General features: G+C 35.3%; 1 protein-coding gene across 2 annotated transcripts in view; it reads right to left on the reverse strand.

The window, feature by feature from the left end:
- SREK1 (splicing regulatory glutamic acid and lysine rich protein 1) overlaps positions 1 to 19,080 on the reverse strand; it is a 35,852-nt gene that overhangs the window by 14,490 nt on the left and 2,282 nt on the right. The window contains exons 2-5 of one of the 2 annotated variants that reach the window (XM_063295585.1): positions 16,399 to 16,532; positions 6,549 to 6,661; positions 5,822 to 5,986; positions 1,592 to 1,770 (exon numbers count right to left, since the gene is read on the reverse strand). In XM_063295585.1, coding sequence (XP_063151655.1) covers positions 1,592 to 1,770; positions 5,822 to 5,986; positions 6,549 to 6,661; positions 16,399 to 16,532 — 591 coding nt within the window. Of the gene's footprint in view, positions 1 to 1,591; positions 1,771 to 5,821; positions 5,987 to 6,548; positions 6,662 to 6,927; positions 8,825 to 16,398; positions 16,533 to 19,080 lie in introns of those variants that run through there. The other variant, XM_063295586.1, reaches the window with a different exon arrangement.

A 19,080-nucleotide genomic window follows, 5' to 3' on the forward strand; every position in this document is an offset into this window, starting at 1 on the left:
TTTTATTTTATTTTAACCAAGAAATGGCATTCTGTTTCTGAAGAATATTTATGTGATTGTGCATATTTTCTTTTTTTTTTTACATGAAAAAGATCCAAAAGGATAGTACATTGGCTCAAGCTAAGTTATATTGTGATTTGCTTGGTTTTGGCTTAGTAAATCAATGCATCCACTATTTGGTTTTATCAATAATGGTTATGCAAACAAACCATCATTTAGTGGAATATATGAATCCTAGATAATCACTGGTTAAGTTTGCTCACACAACTGCCTAACTGGGACATAATTTCTACAGGACATGCATTTACCATGAGCATGTTATCATTAAATGGGAGAAAAATTAAACCACTATCACATATACATTTTACATAAAAGCCCATAGCTTTTAGCAATTACTTACCCTGCCTATTTCCCCTCTCAACTGGTGAGACAGAAGGCAAATTAATTTGAAAACATGGTACAAGAAAGACCTGAGACCTTTGAACACCTCCTAACACCTCCTTTGAACTCAGACTCTTTGCTTCTTCTTCTTATGTCAAACCAGGTCCCCATACCTCCTTAACCCCACCCCCACCCCCGCTCTCTCATTTAATTGGATCGCGTCTAATTCTTCTCTGGTTGCATTACTGCTCTCCTAAGTCTCCTCTTCTCTCCACCTTGTTTATTTCCTAAGAATGCATATGGACCTACCTGAAGCCCAGAGGCATTTCAGCTATCAAGACAGCATTAGCTTGAGTCTACTGCTTCATTTGGAGATTCAAGCAAAATATTAAATTAGCATAATATTTTAAATTCTATTAGGTATCAATAGAACACTTCTGGGATGTAAAAGAGAATGTGGGAATGTGTTTGTGGCCTGTTGCCTATCCCTGTACATATAAAATGAAACAAAAATGAAGCCATTAAGCTGCTTATCTGATTTTGCAAAATCTGCCTTTAATTTCTAAATTTTATGGCATTGAACATGGTGCTCATCAGATGGACTACAATTTCCAAGACTCTCAATCAGTACAGTGAATTGCTCAAGGTCTCTGGCACAGGACAGGAGCCTATCGATGTAGTACAGAATTGTGTCTCAATTCACCAGCTGCCTTTATGAAAATCTAATATGTACAGATTGGGAGTGTTCTTCAGGGTTTTCATAAAAGCATCTTTCCAATCACATTTTATCAGAGGCTTTTAGTTAGATGCCAGGAATCAACTGCAACTTCCTATAGACCAATCAACAATTCTATGCTAAATCTCCAACTTATCCATGGCTTTTGGCCAAAGTGTATTTATTAGCTAATTATAGGAAATGTGTCATTTGTTTTATTTTGAGTAAAGTCCATGAAGTACTAATAAAAACATTTGCATTTTTCCCATAGACATTCAGCAGATCTATTTGTTGAACGTGTGCAATATACTGCTTATATAAACCCATGGGGCTTGCATAAATTTTGTGCAAAGGCATACAAACATTCCTATGAAGAATATGTACATATTAGGCAACCTAATACTCTCCAGATGTTTTGGACTACAACTCTTACAAACCCTTTCCATTCTGGCTAATGTTGATACAAATTGATTACAGCCAATGTATTTTTCTTACTTCAATGGTCTGTCTCCAAACACAACTCCATTAAAGGCAAGGGCTCTAGGTACAGAATTCTGGTCAGCAAATTCCACAAAGGCAAAGCGTGTTGGCTGGGTTTCATCACCTGCCATCCGCACAAACTTAACTTCTCCAACTTGCTTGAAAAACTCAAGCAACTGATCGGCTGTTGTAGTCTTAGAAAAAAAGCAAACAACTGAGGTTAAACACAATTTGTAAACCTATTCCCTGATTCTGCTTACTGGTTAATCTGGACTGACTAGCATAAAGTGTACGGTGTAGTTATATCCAAGAATCATGCCAACTACAATGTTAATTTCTGTCACAACAATGGATCTGCAAACAAAAACTGTTCCTGCATCTTGAATAGTGGGGTCACAGATATTAAAAGCAAGAAATAGTACTTTTATTTCCATGATTCCTAATCACACCTTACACATCTTGTTTAAATGGGCCAGACTATAAGCATGGAATTTCCCAACTCTCTCCCTACCCCAAAATGAAATGGTAACAATTATTATCTGGTCAGTATCTACTTTAAAAAATGTTAGTTTTGATTATGTGGGTTAAGCCTAAGTCTGTTTATGTGAATACCTGGCAAAGGAATAAATCTAAAAGAGTAACTGAAAGAATTAGCGAAAGATATATGGGTGATGAGAAGTTCTGTATGTGCTTAAGATGAAGTCAAGAGAACAATTAACTGCAGAGAGATTTAGTTTTCAATGATTTTCATATGCACAATTAAAAGAAAAAATTAATATAGATAAAAAAGTAATGTGGATTGAACAACATAATATGGAATTTGAAAATGAACTGTGTACAAATGAACATGTGATTGCAAAAATACATAAACTTTTGTTGAAATTTGAAACAGAAGAGGAACAAGTTAAAGATTGCATGATAAAATGGGCTAAGAATTTTGGTTACAATATTAATATTTCCTTACAAGATTAATATTGAGATGAAACCAGAACTCTTTTTATTGGGACTTATGAAGAGTCAATTAGAAAAGACTTATGGAAGACTGATTTTACATATGGTAACTGCAGCAAATTATATGCACAAGATGGAGAAATACTGAAATACCCACAAGGGAGTAATGGGTTGGGAAGATGGCAGAATTAGCAGAGATGGTAAAACTGACCTATTTGGTCAGGGACAAAACAGTAAGTACTTTTATAAAAGACTGGAAATCTTTTATGGACTTTTTGCTGAAAATGGAAAAAAGTGAAATGGTCATAACTGATTTGATAATTTAAAGAAGACTGAATAAGGGGCTGAAGGAATTACTGTAATGTTAAGGAGGGAGGAGGGATAATGACTTTGTTTGTAACCAACGTAAAGAAGGGCAGAAGTTGCTTCTTCATCTTTTCTTCTTTCTTCAGCTGCATTCTTTTCTGCACTTCCTTTTTTTCCATTTCGTTAGATACTTCTGTATTTGTCTTTTAGCTATGTAAAAACTTTTAATAAAAATTAATAATAAAAAAGAAGTTCTGTATGTGAGATGGGCCATTTTTTGGTAGTGTCAACAGAAGGGAAGGGAAGGAGCAAAAGAAACTAGAGAGTAAATGAGAAGTAGATATAAGAAAGATGACACTGACGCTGCTTGGAACAGAGTGGAAAGAAGAGAAGTGCCACAGAACTGTACTGAATGAGAAGTATGAAATATTATGATGGAATGAGGAAGTGAAAGAGGCTGAGTAAGAAAAAATGCATATGGAAGAATCGTTGCTATAATAAATGAACAAAAAATAAAGATACTGTATAAAGTGAATACAGAGAAAAAGACAGTTGCAAAAATGAACTGAAAAAGAGCAAGAGTTAACATTAAAAGAAGTAGATAAAAGAAGCATTGATATTGATCAATATAAAAACTGTTTTGAAAGTGTGTGAAGAGGGGTACATAGGGAGTTTTCAGCAGATTAAACCAAATCAAAAGTGATTAAATTATTTGGGATGAAACTGAGAAGGGGGAAGGCTGAAGGAGTATTTTAAAGATTTGTAAGGAATGATGAGAATAACAGTAATACACTGAAGAGCAGAACTGAAATGAATGATACAAATGTTTGTTTTCAAGGAAAAAAAGAAGTCAATCCTGTACGAACACTGAACACATATAGAAGATGTAACTGCAGAAACACTGAAAATATGGTTTGTGTATAGAGTGACTATGTCATTTGCTTAATGTGTGAAGATTGTACTGTATGTGTTCCAGTTATTGTATAAAGGAATAATAATGGCATGCTTCCAAAGAGAAAGGAGAAAGGGTGGGGGGGGGAGGGAGGGAAGACCCAGTTTGGTGTAGTGGCTAAGATGCTGGCCAGGAGACCGTGAGTTACACTTATAAAAGGCAGGATAAAAATCTAGTAACAAGAAGAATGCAAAAACTACAGGGGGAATTACTTTGTTCCATGCTCCTGGAAAGGTGTTTGGCAAAATTCTGATTAATAGGATAGGAGAGATGACAATGAACAAAATTTCAAACTGAAGTTTTGGTTACAGAATACAGAAAAAGCAACAGATTATGAAAGTAAAGCAACTGCAGTGGAATGCTTATCAAATGGCTCAATCTGAGCAGAATGATTATCAAAGGGTGCAACATTAAGAATGTTTAATTTCCCCTTGTGTATTAATGGGTAAAAAAACTTTTTATGTCATGGTGCCCACCCTTTGGACTATTATCCCCACAGAGATCAGACTGGCCCTGACTCTGTCAAGCCTTTTCCAAGGCCTTAAAAACGTGGATTTGCCACCAGGCCTATGGGTCAGGAGGTGGAGCTAAGCCCATGCATTGGTTATGTTAATCTGTGACTGATGGATTTGTTTTTAACCCAGCTGCTGTTTTATATGTTTTTTTGGTTTTTTCTGTTTTTATACCTTTTTAATACTGTTAACCACCCAGAGTCATGAACGTGAGATGGGTGGCCATATAAATTAAAATAATAAATACATAAAGGAATGCTAGTGGTGATATTACAGTTGTACTGGTTGGAGATATGAAAGTACATGTTTATTTATTTTTCTCAAATTTATACTACCACCCATCTCTTTCCACAGAGGGACTCCAAGCGGTTTGTAATAAATTTGTCAGTTAAAAATTAAAAACAATAATCATAATAAAACATCATATGATACATTTATATTGTATCATATAATACAATATAAAAATGAAATGAAAAAACAAAAACCAGATGGCTACAAATGATCGTAAATACAGGGGGAGCACTCTAAGGTAACAGCCATCCCCAAGAATGACTACCCCCCTCCCCACCCCAGACACAGTGGCAGAACCAAGTCTTCAGGGACTTCCAGAAGGTCAAAAGGGATGGGGCTAGCCTGATCTCCCGTGGCAGAATGTTCCAAAGCGCAGGTGCCACTGCAGAGAAGGCCCGCTTCCTGGACCCTGCCAACCGGAGTTATTTAGCTGACGGGGTCCATAACATGCCCTTTCCGCATGATCGAGTGGGACGGGTTGATGTGATGGGGATGAGACAGTCCCTCAGGTAACCTGGACCCATGCCATGTAGGGCTTTAAAGGTGATGACCAACACCTTGAATTGGACCCAGAAGCAAACTGGTACCCAATACAGCTCACACAGCAAGGGTGTTACAAAGGTTTTATTTATTTATTATTCAAATTTATATCACGGCCCATCTCCCCCAAAAAGGAGGACTCTGGGGGGGTTACATATACTGTTGTATGCAGACACAGCTGGGATGATTTGCAGTGAATGTTAAATACAGGTAGTCCTCATTTAACAACACTCAGTGGGACTGGAAACTGTCATTCAGCGTCATGATCATAAGTCAAAAAACCCATACAACTGTGCCGCTTAACAGCAGCAGTTCTTGCAGTCCTGGCAGCCATCCTCAAATGAGGACCACGTGGGCTGTTAACATGGACCACACATGACCACAACTTCTGACTTCCTGATGGCTTCCCCATTGACTTTGCTTCTGGGAAGCCAGCAGGGAAGGTCACAAAGTACCACTTGTTCAGCACCATTGTAAGTTTGAACAGTCGCTGAACAAGTAGTCATTAAACAAGGACCACCTGTATATTGTATGATGCAAGGAGAAAATGGACCTGAAAATCAATGTATGAAAGAACAAGGTAGTCAGATTTGATGGCGAGAATGGAGCAAACAACTGCAAGTTATACGTAATTGACAAAAAAAAGCAGCTATACTTTTTAGTAATGTATTTCACTGTAACAAAATTGTTTACCTGGGAATTTAGGTTTCCAACATATACAGTCCTTCTAATTTCATCAATCTTGGAAGGATCCACATTACCCATGATGGGTGGCTGGGGTATGTCTCCAATGGCTGTAATGTTATGATCCAATGCTGTTGCTGGTATAGCTCCTAGTGGACCAAGGGAAATTCCTATCTGTAAATAGAAAATAGAGAATATAGGAACAAACACAGAGTCTTTCTTCTACTTTGGACGAATACAAAAATATTTTTGTCCTGATTTCAAAAATATTTGAGAACACTTAAAAAAAAATCCACTAAGGTACAACTTCAGTTTTAAAACATGAAGCAATAAGCTCTTTGAACTGAACTTCCAGGCCAATAAGGCAATATTCTTAGCAGAAAAGTAATTGAGTAATTGAACTACTACAGAGATGCTTCAGTACTTTTAATCCCAGAAACTTCAGCACCTTTCTATGCAAGACTGAACCAATCTGTAAAAATTCTAGCTTTAACATCAATTTTTTTCTTGCTATTTTCTATGGTCCCCTTTGCTTACAGATTTCTAGTTAAGTCTAAATCTCATGATGTTAAGGCTTCTGGTTTATCCTAATGAATGCCCCACCTTACTTTGGATTTTAAGTAAATACACATTACACTGTATCAAAGCCATCCCCACAATGGGCCACTTACCAAAAATGCAACTGAGTCAACTGCAGCCTTTAAAAAGAAACAGTATTACATTGAGTGTTACTTACTGAACTCACAGGAGGTGTTGGTATAGGAAGCAACCCTCCACCAGGAATCAGGCTTGTCATTGTCGGAGCAGGAGCCAAGAGAGAGAGGGCTTTGGCTTCATCTGGAATTTTACCTGAAGAGCAAAATGTTTTTGTTATCAAAAGTAAGGCCACCTTTCAAATTTTATTCTTCTATTTACTATTACCCTTCAACTTAAATATAGTAAAGAAAAAAAAAAACTACAACAGCCTTTAAAAAAAGCAAAACAACACACGTTTTTCTTTCCCCTACTCCACTAGGAACAGTAAGTGAGCAAAGCTACAAACTCATTACCAGATTTTTACGTTAAAAATTGAACAATGAGTAGATAATTATTTAACACTTTGAGCTATGGGTCACCTGTACTGGAAACTTAATGTTCATGAACCAAACGATATCAAGCATGGACGCTTTCGCAGGACGTTGTTTCACGGTGATCGAAAGGTGTGTTACACATGACAACCGTTCGTGTTGGCTGCATCACTAATAGCACACAGAACATCAGATACAGAAAAGAAGAACATTTTTTAAAGTTTAATCCCCAGAAATGGCAAATAACCAAATCAGTCAAAAAGAAAAAAAAAGAGGAAATAGGAGTGTGCTAAGCAAAAACTGGCCTTTTCTGCTGAAAGTGGCTGTGAAAAATATTGCCAGCTGATCACCAGTGGTCAGTCTGGCACAACAAATCAAGCAAGGCAAGAAACATAATGATTCATAGCTATAGTACTTTAACCTAACAAGGCTCATGGCCTTGGTAGCATTACGAGGGATTGTGGAATCTGGAGTCTTTACAAAAATATTTGCTTGATCACTGACACAATGTTATATCTGTATAATGTCAGTACAGTTGATCCACTGTTGTATTTACAAGATGACAAGGAGATTCTGTTTGTCTCTATAGATGTCCTGGGAGCAAGGCTTACCTCAATACAATTGTTCAGGTTCTTAACCCAGAAATGTTTCAGGGTAGGGACTCTGGACTGAATCATTTTGAAGTAGAAAAGCAGGATAAAAATACTTTAAATAATTAAATAAAAATTATTTTGCACTAACCATGCTTAACCATGTTTGCATAATGGATTACTATTGCATTGAACTTTACTAAAAATGTACTCTAAGGATAACCGTTATTATCCTTACGAAGCTTAACAGCAGCTAATTATTGTATTTGTGGGTTATGCCTAAACAATCCAAGAGTAAATATTTTAAGCACAGACCGCTAAAAGGATTAGTTCTAAATCTAGCCAGAAATTACAGACTGCACATGGCAAAGTACTATGCCAAGGAGTCACCTTTGCTTGAAGTGATTAAGTGTTACTTATCAGAGTAAGCATCAGAATTTTAGTCAATTTGGTCCTCATAGAGAATATAATTGTCTAGAAGTATAATGGCATTTGTAAAGGGAAAAAATACGGAGCAATTTTCTGCAATTTCTTGCATTAAAAGCCCCAACTAATCCACTCATGCTGTAATGTTGATGTTCCATTAAAAAAAGCCAAAGATATAATGTAGATAACAATTTAGATCTCTGCATTAACTTCAAAAAAGTTTATCCCACTTCAAAAAGGGGAAGATGCTTCTGATGTTAAAAAGTTGCCTGAAGATCTATAGTAAACTTTCTGACTTGAGTTTTTGAAGGATACAATGAAAATGTATTATTTAAATTTTAATGTACACTACAAAAACACCTCTGTTTAAAGCTTATTATATATATAAAAGTTGGAACACTGCTGACTTTTGGCTGAGGGAAAAAAAAAAGACCAGCTACATAAAAACCGTATTAGTTTCACTTGACTGAATGGATTTAAAAATAAAAGGAACTTGACTGGAATGGTAAGTGGACTGCATTTAAATGAAAGCATTTCAAGCCCAATCCCCTATCATTCTACTGGGGACTACGACCCATAGAGTTCAGTTGGACTTATTCCTAAATCAATGGTTATAAACTGTAGCCTTCCATGATCATATCGAATTAGTATTCCCCCTACTGATGGAAGACTTTTTAATCCAGTGGAGGCATCCACCAGCCAAATAGGGAAGGAGGTAATTCTCAGTGATTTATCCCCTCCCCAGTAAATATCCTCACTCCTGGAAGAAGCATGGGAAATCATACAGAGAAGTGAAGGGTCACAGAGTAGCCCCTCCCACTTAATTAACTTTTGATCAGTGGGTGGCCACCAATTATATATAGAACACCACAGCAACTTATACCTGAATTTATCTTTCTAAACTATCATAGCTAAATGTTAATAATTTACTAGAGAACAAATCTTCTTTTAAAAAAGAAAAAAAAATTGAATACTCATATTCAAAACTAAATAAAAGAAAAAAATATATAAATTATCTGCTAAATATAAACTTACATCCAGAAAGGACCCAACTGTACCTCACTCAACTTGTGCAAGACCAATCTTTTACTTCAGTAAATCATTCCAGACTAACTACAACTGCATTTTTTCAGTGTTATCATAAAAAAGGAAGGAATGAAAATTCATAAAAATGTATTTCAACAGTTATTTCTGCAAAAGACATTCCTACGCACAGGACTCCTTAAGTGCACAACACTCAGCACTGGTGATGGCTCAAATGACACTTAAAAGCAATGATGTAAAGCATGGACATGCACAAAAGGCTTTCACTCAGAACTAGACCATGTCATTTTAAACTGATTAATAACTGTAATTACTACTTCAGTCTGTGTAATTTATGTCAATTTAAATCTTCTGTCAAAAGTCTTACCCCCTCACTTTAGGCCACCTTTAATCTTCTAAATAATTGTAGCTTTAGTATAGATCCCGCTGGTCCATTAGATGAACCAAAATTTCTAGTAAGGTCTACTGCTAACAATATAATTCCCTACTTACTCATAAAATTACCAGATCACAGTAAAATATTGTTTATTAAAGAAAAAAGATACATAAAACTACAATAAAAGATGCCAAAAATAATTTGTGAATTCTCATCTCTTTTGCTGAAAAAAGTAACAAAAGTTATTGTTCTTGGGAAGGTTCTGCAGAAAATATTCAAATTCTATGATGTGTCTCTGCTGAATCTGAGACAGACTGTTGTAATCATGTGCGAAGATGCAAGGAAAAAAAATAGTGATGCTTGTCACCTTCCCACAGAATGCTACAGTGAAGAGAAGACAATATACAAAACAAACAATGGTCAGTGAAGACTTATTTTGAGCACTCCCTAATTTTTCAAGATTTGTTACAGAAATTAGTATATTGAATATCAAAATTAAATAAATAGATGACCTATTGATCTTGAATAACACTAGCCTCCTTGACATATATCAAGTTATCCATATGTTTATATATTCTGCAGTTCAAATCTCAATTGGAAATCTCAATAGGCTTCCACAAAGCTTAGACATAAAGGGGACCATTTCTAAGTATTTGCTAAAACACGTATTTTGAAAAGTAAGAATCAGAAAGGTTCAGGGTGGGTGTATGGGGAGAAAAATGAAAGGAAGTTTCTGAAGACATTTCAAAAGAAATGAACACTTCAAAGTTTACTCCAGAGAAAGCTATGTATAATATAATAGCTGAGTTATATGAAGGCAATGTAAACAATCTGATCACTTCATTTGGCAACCAACATATTTCTAATTAAGAATACAGAACTTATTTCCACTGATTTCAAATTATCTTAACTTAGAATTGCACTTACAGTTTAAATGCAAAGTCTAAATTGATTTCAGAATTATGTCAGCTCTTACTGACACAGTTATCAGTTTCACAGGGTCAAGTTTAAAATGAGTCATGAATTCCTATAACAGAACAGCATTTTCACAGAACTGAAAAACCAGTTCACAAGTAGAAATGAAAGAATTACAGCAAGAAAGGGACAAAATTAAAAAAAAGAAGAGAAAAGAAAAGAAAAGAAAAGAAAGCAAAACAAAAAAATAAAAACAGAGACAGGGCGTCCATCTTCTGCAGGCCAGACTCCGTTCTCATTTCCCCCATGAAGTTGTCACTTGGCGGCAGGTTTAGTGGCATGGCAAACAATGCCTAATTCAGGCAAGTGTAACAGGTCTGCCTTGGCCAGTCTAGTCATCTAATAATGCACAAATATCACACAGAGAAAACATACAAAACCAAATTAATAGTCAAAATCCATCTACCAGAAAATGTGGACATAAAGTTCAGAATGATTAAAGGTGGTATCAGATGTATTTCAATCTTGTCTTCTCTCAAACTAGACCAAAGTCAGAGAGAAATCTCAAATACACATAAAATGAGAAGAGGACCATGCATTTTGACAGTGTGATATTTCATTGTATCCAAAACCACAAAGTTACATGATGAAGTATGAGTTATATATTTGACATCATTTTTACTAGTCAGTGAAGCCACTGCCATGCAATGCTGAGAATCATTCCTGACAGACAAGATGAACATTTCAAAAAGGTTCTTCTCTCCCCATGTCTTTTTGTGTCTGGCTTTTGTACAATAATCAGTTCAGAAATAGAAACATTAGATATCACACCATTTGGATTTCCCAGTAGAGAGTAGATCAACAGAGCACTTGTCCTGTACATCTGCGTTAAGTCTCCACTTTTCATATGAAATCCAAGGAAGCTGCTGAGTCTGACAATATACAAGCCTATGGATTTGATCTGAGCATTTGACTTCAATAAAACCGTATGAATCCCTTGTAATCATCTCAAAACTAAGATAATTAACGAATTATATTTACCTGGCACTGACTGCAGAGGAATATCTTTGCATACTTACTTTGGAATAGCTGTCAACAGGCTTATGTTTGAGTAGGCCTATTGGTAGAACAATCCTTCCCAATCCGAGTATCTTTCAACTGTGTTCAATGAATACCTAAAATTCCCAGCCAAAATAGTTGAAAGCTGGTTGAGAATTCTATGAACTGAAATTTAACTTATCTGGAAAGTACCAAGTTGGGGAAGATTGCTGTATAAATTCAGAGGTTTGGAAAAAAAAATTTACACTGCTTGGGGGTAAGGGGTAAATGCCAATGATTGCTGCATTCTCTTCAATTGTTTTTATATGTATCAATTCTGTAATCCACAGACTTGTTAAAATGGTAAATTATACACAAAATTCAAACCAATAAATTTTATGTGTATTTCTAGATGTAGTATCTTATTGACCTAATGTAGTAATACCACCCAACAGGGAAGGCATTTTTAAAACCTAACAACTCATTGAATGAGGAATTGTAACTTATCTAAGTGTCATTGTATATGTCTTTGTCAAAGTCATATAAATGACTTTGCTTTCTGTTAACTCATCTCATAAGTGAGCCAAATTTAAAGGGAGAGAACAGGACTAAGGAACACCACTAAATCCCTTGTATTAGCCTAGTAGCAAGTTTAGTAAAGTTAGCAAAGAGAGGGCTTCTTCAGCTAGAGGAAGCTTTGTGTCTTTCTGAGATGTTTGTCTAGCACAGAATGCAAGACAAACAGAAGAAAAGAAATTGTGTTTTCATGTGCTTTTCTACTCTTGGCATGGAAACTCCACAGATACAGGAGGAGAGATATGGCATATTCTCTGTTGTATCCTTCTTAGTAATCAAATGTATAATACATAGCAAAATACAAGCAAAATTACAACTTATATCAGAAGTACAAACCAATATATTAAGCCTAAAAAACTTCAAAGATGTATGTAACCCTTGATAACTATGCTAGTTTTATGAAGATATTCCAGTATCATATTGTTGTAGACAGAGAAAAGGAATATGTGAACATGATAAAACAGTATTTTTATATATTTGCTGTTCTTGAATAAACCATATAAAGATCAGTATAAACAAAAATGAATTAGTAAAAATTAAATAACCTAACTTACTAATACTTTTAAGACATTATTCTTATCAAAGGCAATTTTGCTTTTAAAGCATCTTTAAAGGCACTCATTTGTAATACTCTCTACCCAGATATGCCCACATTCTTGTACTGGAAAAAGAATCTGTTATGTAGAACAGAACTATGCCACATTGCGTTCTCTTTTGTCAAACCGTATAGTTGTAGTATAATATATTCCATTCTGTATATGTATCCTAATTTGCTTTATTTTCCTTACAATATTTAATCAAAGATTTCACAGAATTAAGTCTATCAAGAACTGTGACAAAATTGTAAGGACTAAGAAGAACAAATAAAGATGTTTAACAGCCCCAACAGATACCTCCTCAATATTTCTTTGATATTTGCATTTTTAGCAAATATTAGATCTTTTACAACCCAAAGAGCTATTAAGCTAATTTAAAACAAAAATAAAAAACACAATCCAGACTCTACAAGATAAATTCTTCAGACTACACACAGCAACCCCCTCCAATATTCTATAGTCATCCACTAAAATGCTAAAAGATAATCTACATTAAGTGGATAAAGACATTCCAAAGGAAAAATAGAAAGATAAATGTGTGAAAAATTGAAAGTATTCCAGGTCACAAAGGAAGACTATAGACAGGCAGCCTAAACTGTTAAGCTGGTTTCCAGAAAGCAAAAGTTCAGCATGAGCTAAGTTTAAGGATGCTAAGTGCTAACAGATAACAAAGGAAGTAAAGTCAGAGCTACTCAATCCCTATTTTAGTTCAGTTTCCCCCACCACCACCAAAGAAGGATGAACTTTACCAAGAAATTATGAAAAGCAGTAGGCTCAAGTGGAGGCAAGATAGCCATCTGACTGGGATGCTTTAATCTGGATTCCTGTACTAACCAATGAACTGTACTCAGTAACCTAAATGAGCCCTTCCCTTCTGTGGCTGAAGCTTGGGACTAATAAAAACATAGTTGGGGATTATCTTTTTATGTTGAATGAGTTTAAGTTTCCAGGGCCAGATGAACTGCATGCTAGGGCACTAAAGGAAATAGCTAATTGGCTTGGCTGAACTCTTATACATTTTCCTTCAGAAATCCTGGAGAACTGGTCAAGTGCCAGGTGACTGGAGGACAGCCAATATTGTCCTTATCTTCAAAGAGAGGAAAAAGGAAGATTCAGAAAACTATGTGCCAGTCAGCCTGGCTTCAATACCTAGGAAAGTTTTGGAGCAGAAGAAATTAACCTGAAAAAATATGGTACAATACTTACCAAATGTTAGCATGGACAAACTTGTCAAACTAATCTTATCTCATTTTCTGATTGAGTAACGTCTTTAACAGATTTTGGGAAATTTTTTAAAAGAATCTTTATTCCACCTTTATTATTTTAATAAAAAACTCAAGGCGGGGAACATACCTAAATACTCCTTCCTCCTCCTATTTTCCCCACAACAACAATCCTGTGAGGTGAGTTGGGCTGAGAGCAAGTGACTGGCCCAAAGTCAACCAGCTGGCTTTCATGCCCAAGGTGGGACTAGAACTCCTGGTGCCTTAACCACTAGACCAAACTGGCTCTCCTGCTGTATATTTACTGCAATGCTGTATATTTACTGCAGGAAATCATTTAATAAAGGAAATCATGTCATTATTAGCCAGATAAGTAAGGACTGGGTGACAATTAAGCAGGCACAGTTGGTCAGAAATCATGCAGAGGGTGCATATTGATGGTTACTCAACAAAACATATCAAACAGGATGCCAGAAAGATCAGTCCTGTGTCTTCTATTCTTCAATATTTTTATTAATCACTTGGATGAAGAACAGGAAATACTTCTAAAATTTTCAGAGAACATAACCCAATGAAATAGCTAATACCCCAGAAGTCAGAAATAAAATGAAGAATGATCTTGAGAGATTTGGGGAATGGTCTAAAAGTAAGAGAATTAAATTAATCAGAAATAAGTGCAAAACTCTTCCTTGAGTTGTAGGAGATACAGAGAAGAGCAATGATGAACTAGAAACTAAGTATTATGAAGAGAAATTGAAGGGGCTGTATATGCTTAAACTGAAGAAAAAACAACTGAGGGAAGATATGACAGAATTCTTCAAATATCTGAAAGGATGTCACATAGAAGATCAAAATCTATTCTCTCTCATTCCAAAGGGTAGATAACAGAATAATTAATTTAAATTTCAGAAAGGCAGAATTTGACTGTTAGAAGAAACTTCCTAACAGTAAGAGCAGTTTGCAAATGTAACCAGATGCTGTTGATTCTATATATAACAGATTCATAGATTCATAAAAGGCTGAAGATGTAAAGGCTGCAAGTGGCAATGCCAGAACCAGTCTAGAGAGAACCATTATAGTAAAGGTAACTCAGCTGCCTCCAAGAATCATCAAGTACCCCACCAAATAACCTAATTCAAAAGGGCAGACAAGAGATGCCTAGAATTTAAACTCTGGAGCACAGCTGCAGCTATAAAGTTACAGTAGGCAATCAACTGTTGAGTTTTGAAACATACTGTGCCCCCACTGAGCTCCACTTCACTTAGTTCAATAGTCCTGAATTACTTACAAATATTTTTGTTCAAAATTCCACCTTTTAACTTCTGCCTGAATAAGTAGAATTGCACTTGTGGGTTTTAGTGTTCCCAACATTTTCCCTTTCTACTTACTATGAACAGCAGGAATGAATCATTATCTCTAGCACTTTTCAAAATCCTCTTACTTGCATGATTATTCCACTTTTTTGCCTCTCTACTCAAGCTTTTTTTTTTTAATCGTACAGCATAGCAGTTCAGTGTTCATGATGCTTTTTCTGGCTGGAAAATCCTTGTGAGGTCCAGCAGCTAGATGTGTAGTCTATTTAGCCATGACAAGTCACATTGCCCAGGGTGCACCACAAGGAGGCTAGTCTACATTGCACCGAGTTGGGCTGAGAGAAAGTGGCTGGCCCAAGGTCACCCAGCCAGCTTTCATGCCTAAGGTGGGACTAGAACTCACAGGCTCCTGGTTTCTAGCCCAACACCTTAACCACTAGACCAAACTGGCTCTCTCTTTGTAGCTCTATTCAAGCTACAAAACTGGCATTCACTATACATACTGAGCTAACAAAACCAAAGCTAATGAAGGAATAACTAATTATGTAAATATTTTGCAACACTATTATACAGAGTAAATGCATGCTAATACAAATGTAGCCCAATTAAACCAATAGAACCCCTCACTTAACTAAAATTCCAACAATATTATAAGTATATACAGGAATAACTTTTTCAGAGAGGACCTTGCCTTGAGAAATGGCATGGGCATAAAAAAAATAAAAACAAAAATAAGTAAAAATGGTTGAAATCTCATCCTATATGTGATTTCACATGGGAGATTTGATTTCAGTCATTTTTAAATATTTAATTTTTAAAATATTTAATTCTGAAATTCCCTGAACACAATCTGGGGGTACTGGCGGGGTGCTCCTGAGCCTACTAAAACTACCCCTATGATATACCATCTCCTGTAACACTTTATTACTGGAAAAGGTATGATACCTTGTTGGGAAAATTACTCTATTCTATTTTACATAACTCATAATGGAAACTAAGAAATATAGATTTTTTTATTGAGGTAGCAAAGTAGTGTGCTGATTCCAATTTAATTCAAAATATATTTAAGACATTTTCATATGTAATTGTGTTTTGATCTGTGTTCCTCAACTCAATTTTTTCTAGGCAAATGGTCAAAACAATATTTTAGAATAAATTTTTTTAGTGAAACAAACAAGTTGTCATCCTTGTAAAAGACTATATTACATTAAAAAAGTATCCATGTATTTTAGAACTAATGGAACACTGAAAATCTGGAGAACTCCATGTAATTTCTTCTTTCCTTTTTATTGTCCTGTTTTATTGAAAGAACAGCAAATGCACACATGGTATCATCTCCTTCCCAAAGGCTGAAAAAACATAAAGAACAAACTGACAGAGTAGAGACCACAAAAATAAAAAAAACATGCTTAAAATACCAACCTTCTGCACAGGGCACAACTATCAGAGCTCTGTCAATAAAAACTGTGTTTGTTAGATGCTGGGCCACACCAACACTTGAAGATTCCCGAAACTTAATATAACATACTTTGGAGGAAAAAGCGAGCGGTGCATTGCTGCAAGAAAAAGAAAATCAATTAGAAGTTTCATCCTGCTTCTTCCAGCTGTGCTCAAAGGCAACTATGAACACAGAAATACAAAAAGATTAAGACTTATATTTTTCCATATCTTTTTAGTCCATCTTAGGCTGATGCACATACAAGTTAAGTTATTCATTAAGTACAGAAGATACTAGGCTGTAGTTCTACAGACTCTTCATTTCTGATGTGTCTACTTCATATGTTGTTAGGAATATCAAGCTTTTACCAGAGTCAATATCACTCAACAACTGAGCTAAGAGAGTCCTATTTATTCTCTAATATAACAAAATATTCATCTAAACATCATCATAGCATTGATGATGAAAAATTACTTCACTACCACTAATATTTAAATTTTACAGCAGGGTTTCTCAATCAGGGTTCCATGGAACCCTAGGGTTCCACGAGAGGTTACTAGGGGCTTCCCAGGAGATCACGATTTATTTAAAAAATTATTCCAAATGCAGGCAACTTCACATTAAAGAGGTAAGTTTCATTCTTTATTTTTAATTTAAGAACACTGTTAATGCATATATATAGGCCTACACATGAAATGAATGTAATAATTTTGTAACTTCTGGCCTATATTTGAGCCTGAATGTGCAGGGGTTCCCAAGGCCTGAAAAATATTTCAAGGGTTCCTCCAGAGTCAAAAGGTTGAAAAAAGCTGTTTTAGGATGACCAAAAATATTCCACTAACATTTTATAAACTGTTGACCCCAATAATGTTTTAATAAATGTCATATGATCATTCTATAATTAACCCATTTAGGAGGTACCAACTTAGGCTGATCTTGGAAAAGCACAGCTCAACCTAGTTAGCACATGAAGTTTCTAGGAGCTGAAATCAAACTGGAATAAAGACAATTTATTATGCAAAGTTCTGTATGTGACTTAAGATCTACAATTATGCTAAGATATTTAAGAAATGGTTTAACAGAAACCATTTGAAAAGGACCCTTCCTGATTTCTATGTGTTCCTTCATATACCTTATCACTTTCTTATCATTCCTTCTTTGACATTAAACTTGCAGGCTCATTTTTAATCATTCTGACTTAACAATTACAAAGTAAGAGTATTTCAGCCTATATAGAATGCTTCTAATTATCTCCCTCTGCTTAAGTTGTAATCTTGGAAAACTTAGACCAATAGGTTCTCCAAATTAATAAACTATTTTAGGTTCAAATACTGTGATACAATGTTGAGAATCAAGCTGTAAATAAGAGTAGTTGTTGTTAATATCTCAACTTTCTGCTAAAAGGACACACAAAACAGCTAAAATTTTAATATTTAGCTATTGTATTAATTGCAGACATGGAAGACCAAATCTGGTCTTCATAGCCATTAGAGTAACGGAGCTCCAACACTACAATGCTGATCTATGTTGGGTCCTCTGCATTGGCATTTAGTTTTCAAAAGCTATTCACACACAATTGCTAATTCCACAAATAATGTCAGCTTAGTTATGATTATGGTACATCAGAAAAATACACTTAAGGAAGTATGCTTGAAAGTCTACAAATACTTAATTTGTATTTATCTATCTATCTTAATCCATCTTTCCACACTGAGTAAACAGAAATGATAATAGAAGAATTTCAGCATCAGTAATTCAAAGTAATATATAATCAGACAAAATACCCTGAACTCAAAAATGGTAACTGGGTCTGAAATGGTAGAACTGTCAACTGTCATAGTGAATTAGGGTTAACAGTAGAAAAATCATGGATAAGTTTAGGTCAATTACTGGAGCAGTGAAAAATGCAAATTCATATTCAGAAAGCATTAAAAAGGGACCCAAAATTGGGCAGCAAGAATATATTTACAGAATTGTGGTGTTTCTACTGTGTGCAATTTGAATTTACTGAACAGAGATTGCTGTAAGAAGAAAATAAAAGGCTTTCTCATTCAAAGAAAAGAAACAATATTAAAGGTCAGTGACCAACATCTTGTTTTGTCTTAGAGGAGTACAGACAACCTGGGACCCACAGACCATCTGCAGACTCCCAAATTTCCGAGATCACAGCACTGTCATTTTGCAACAAAAAGGCTATTTTGGCAGAGCAAATTCTGGATATTTTTCAAGCTGAGATGAAGAATTCAGAATGGGAATGATACCAATGTGTCTTTCAGAGATCTCTCATTCTCTTTCCTATTAATTCAAAAGGACTACTTAAAAGGGAATAAAACTGTAGAATACTCTTTTTTAGTATGATGTATCAATCCTGCTGTTATGTTTTGTAAACCTTGGTGTATCGTTTAACATGCTGCACAAATCCAGCTAATTAAGGTTTATTTAATAAACCATGGTTAACAAAATCACGGCCTAATGTGATATATGAAAACAGCCAATACAAAGTATTTTTCTGTGCCCATCATGTTCTGATGGAGAGCTTATATGAAGGCTGGGGCAGGCTATTTTTTTGAAAATAACATTGAATTAAATAAATTTTGGCTTTTCTAATAACAAATTATTTCTGTATTCTATATTTTTACATGCCAAGAATTAAAAAATAAACTATG

Source organism: Candoia aspera, chromosome 2 (assembly GCF_035149785.1).
Source record: "Candoia aspera isolate rCanAsp1 chromosome 2, rCanAsp1.hap2, whole genome shotgun sequence".
In the NCBI taxonomy this organism is placed as follows: Eukaryota; Metazoa; Chordata; class Lepidosauria; order Squamata; family Boidae; genus Candoia; species Candoia aspera.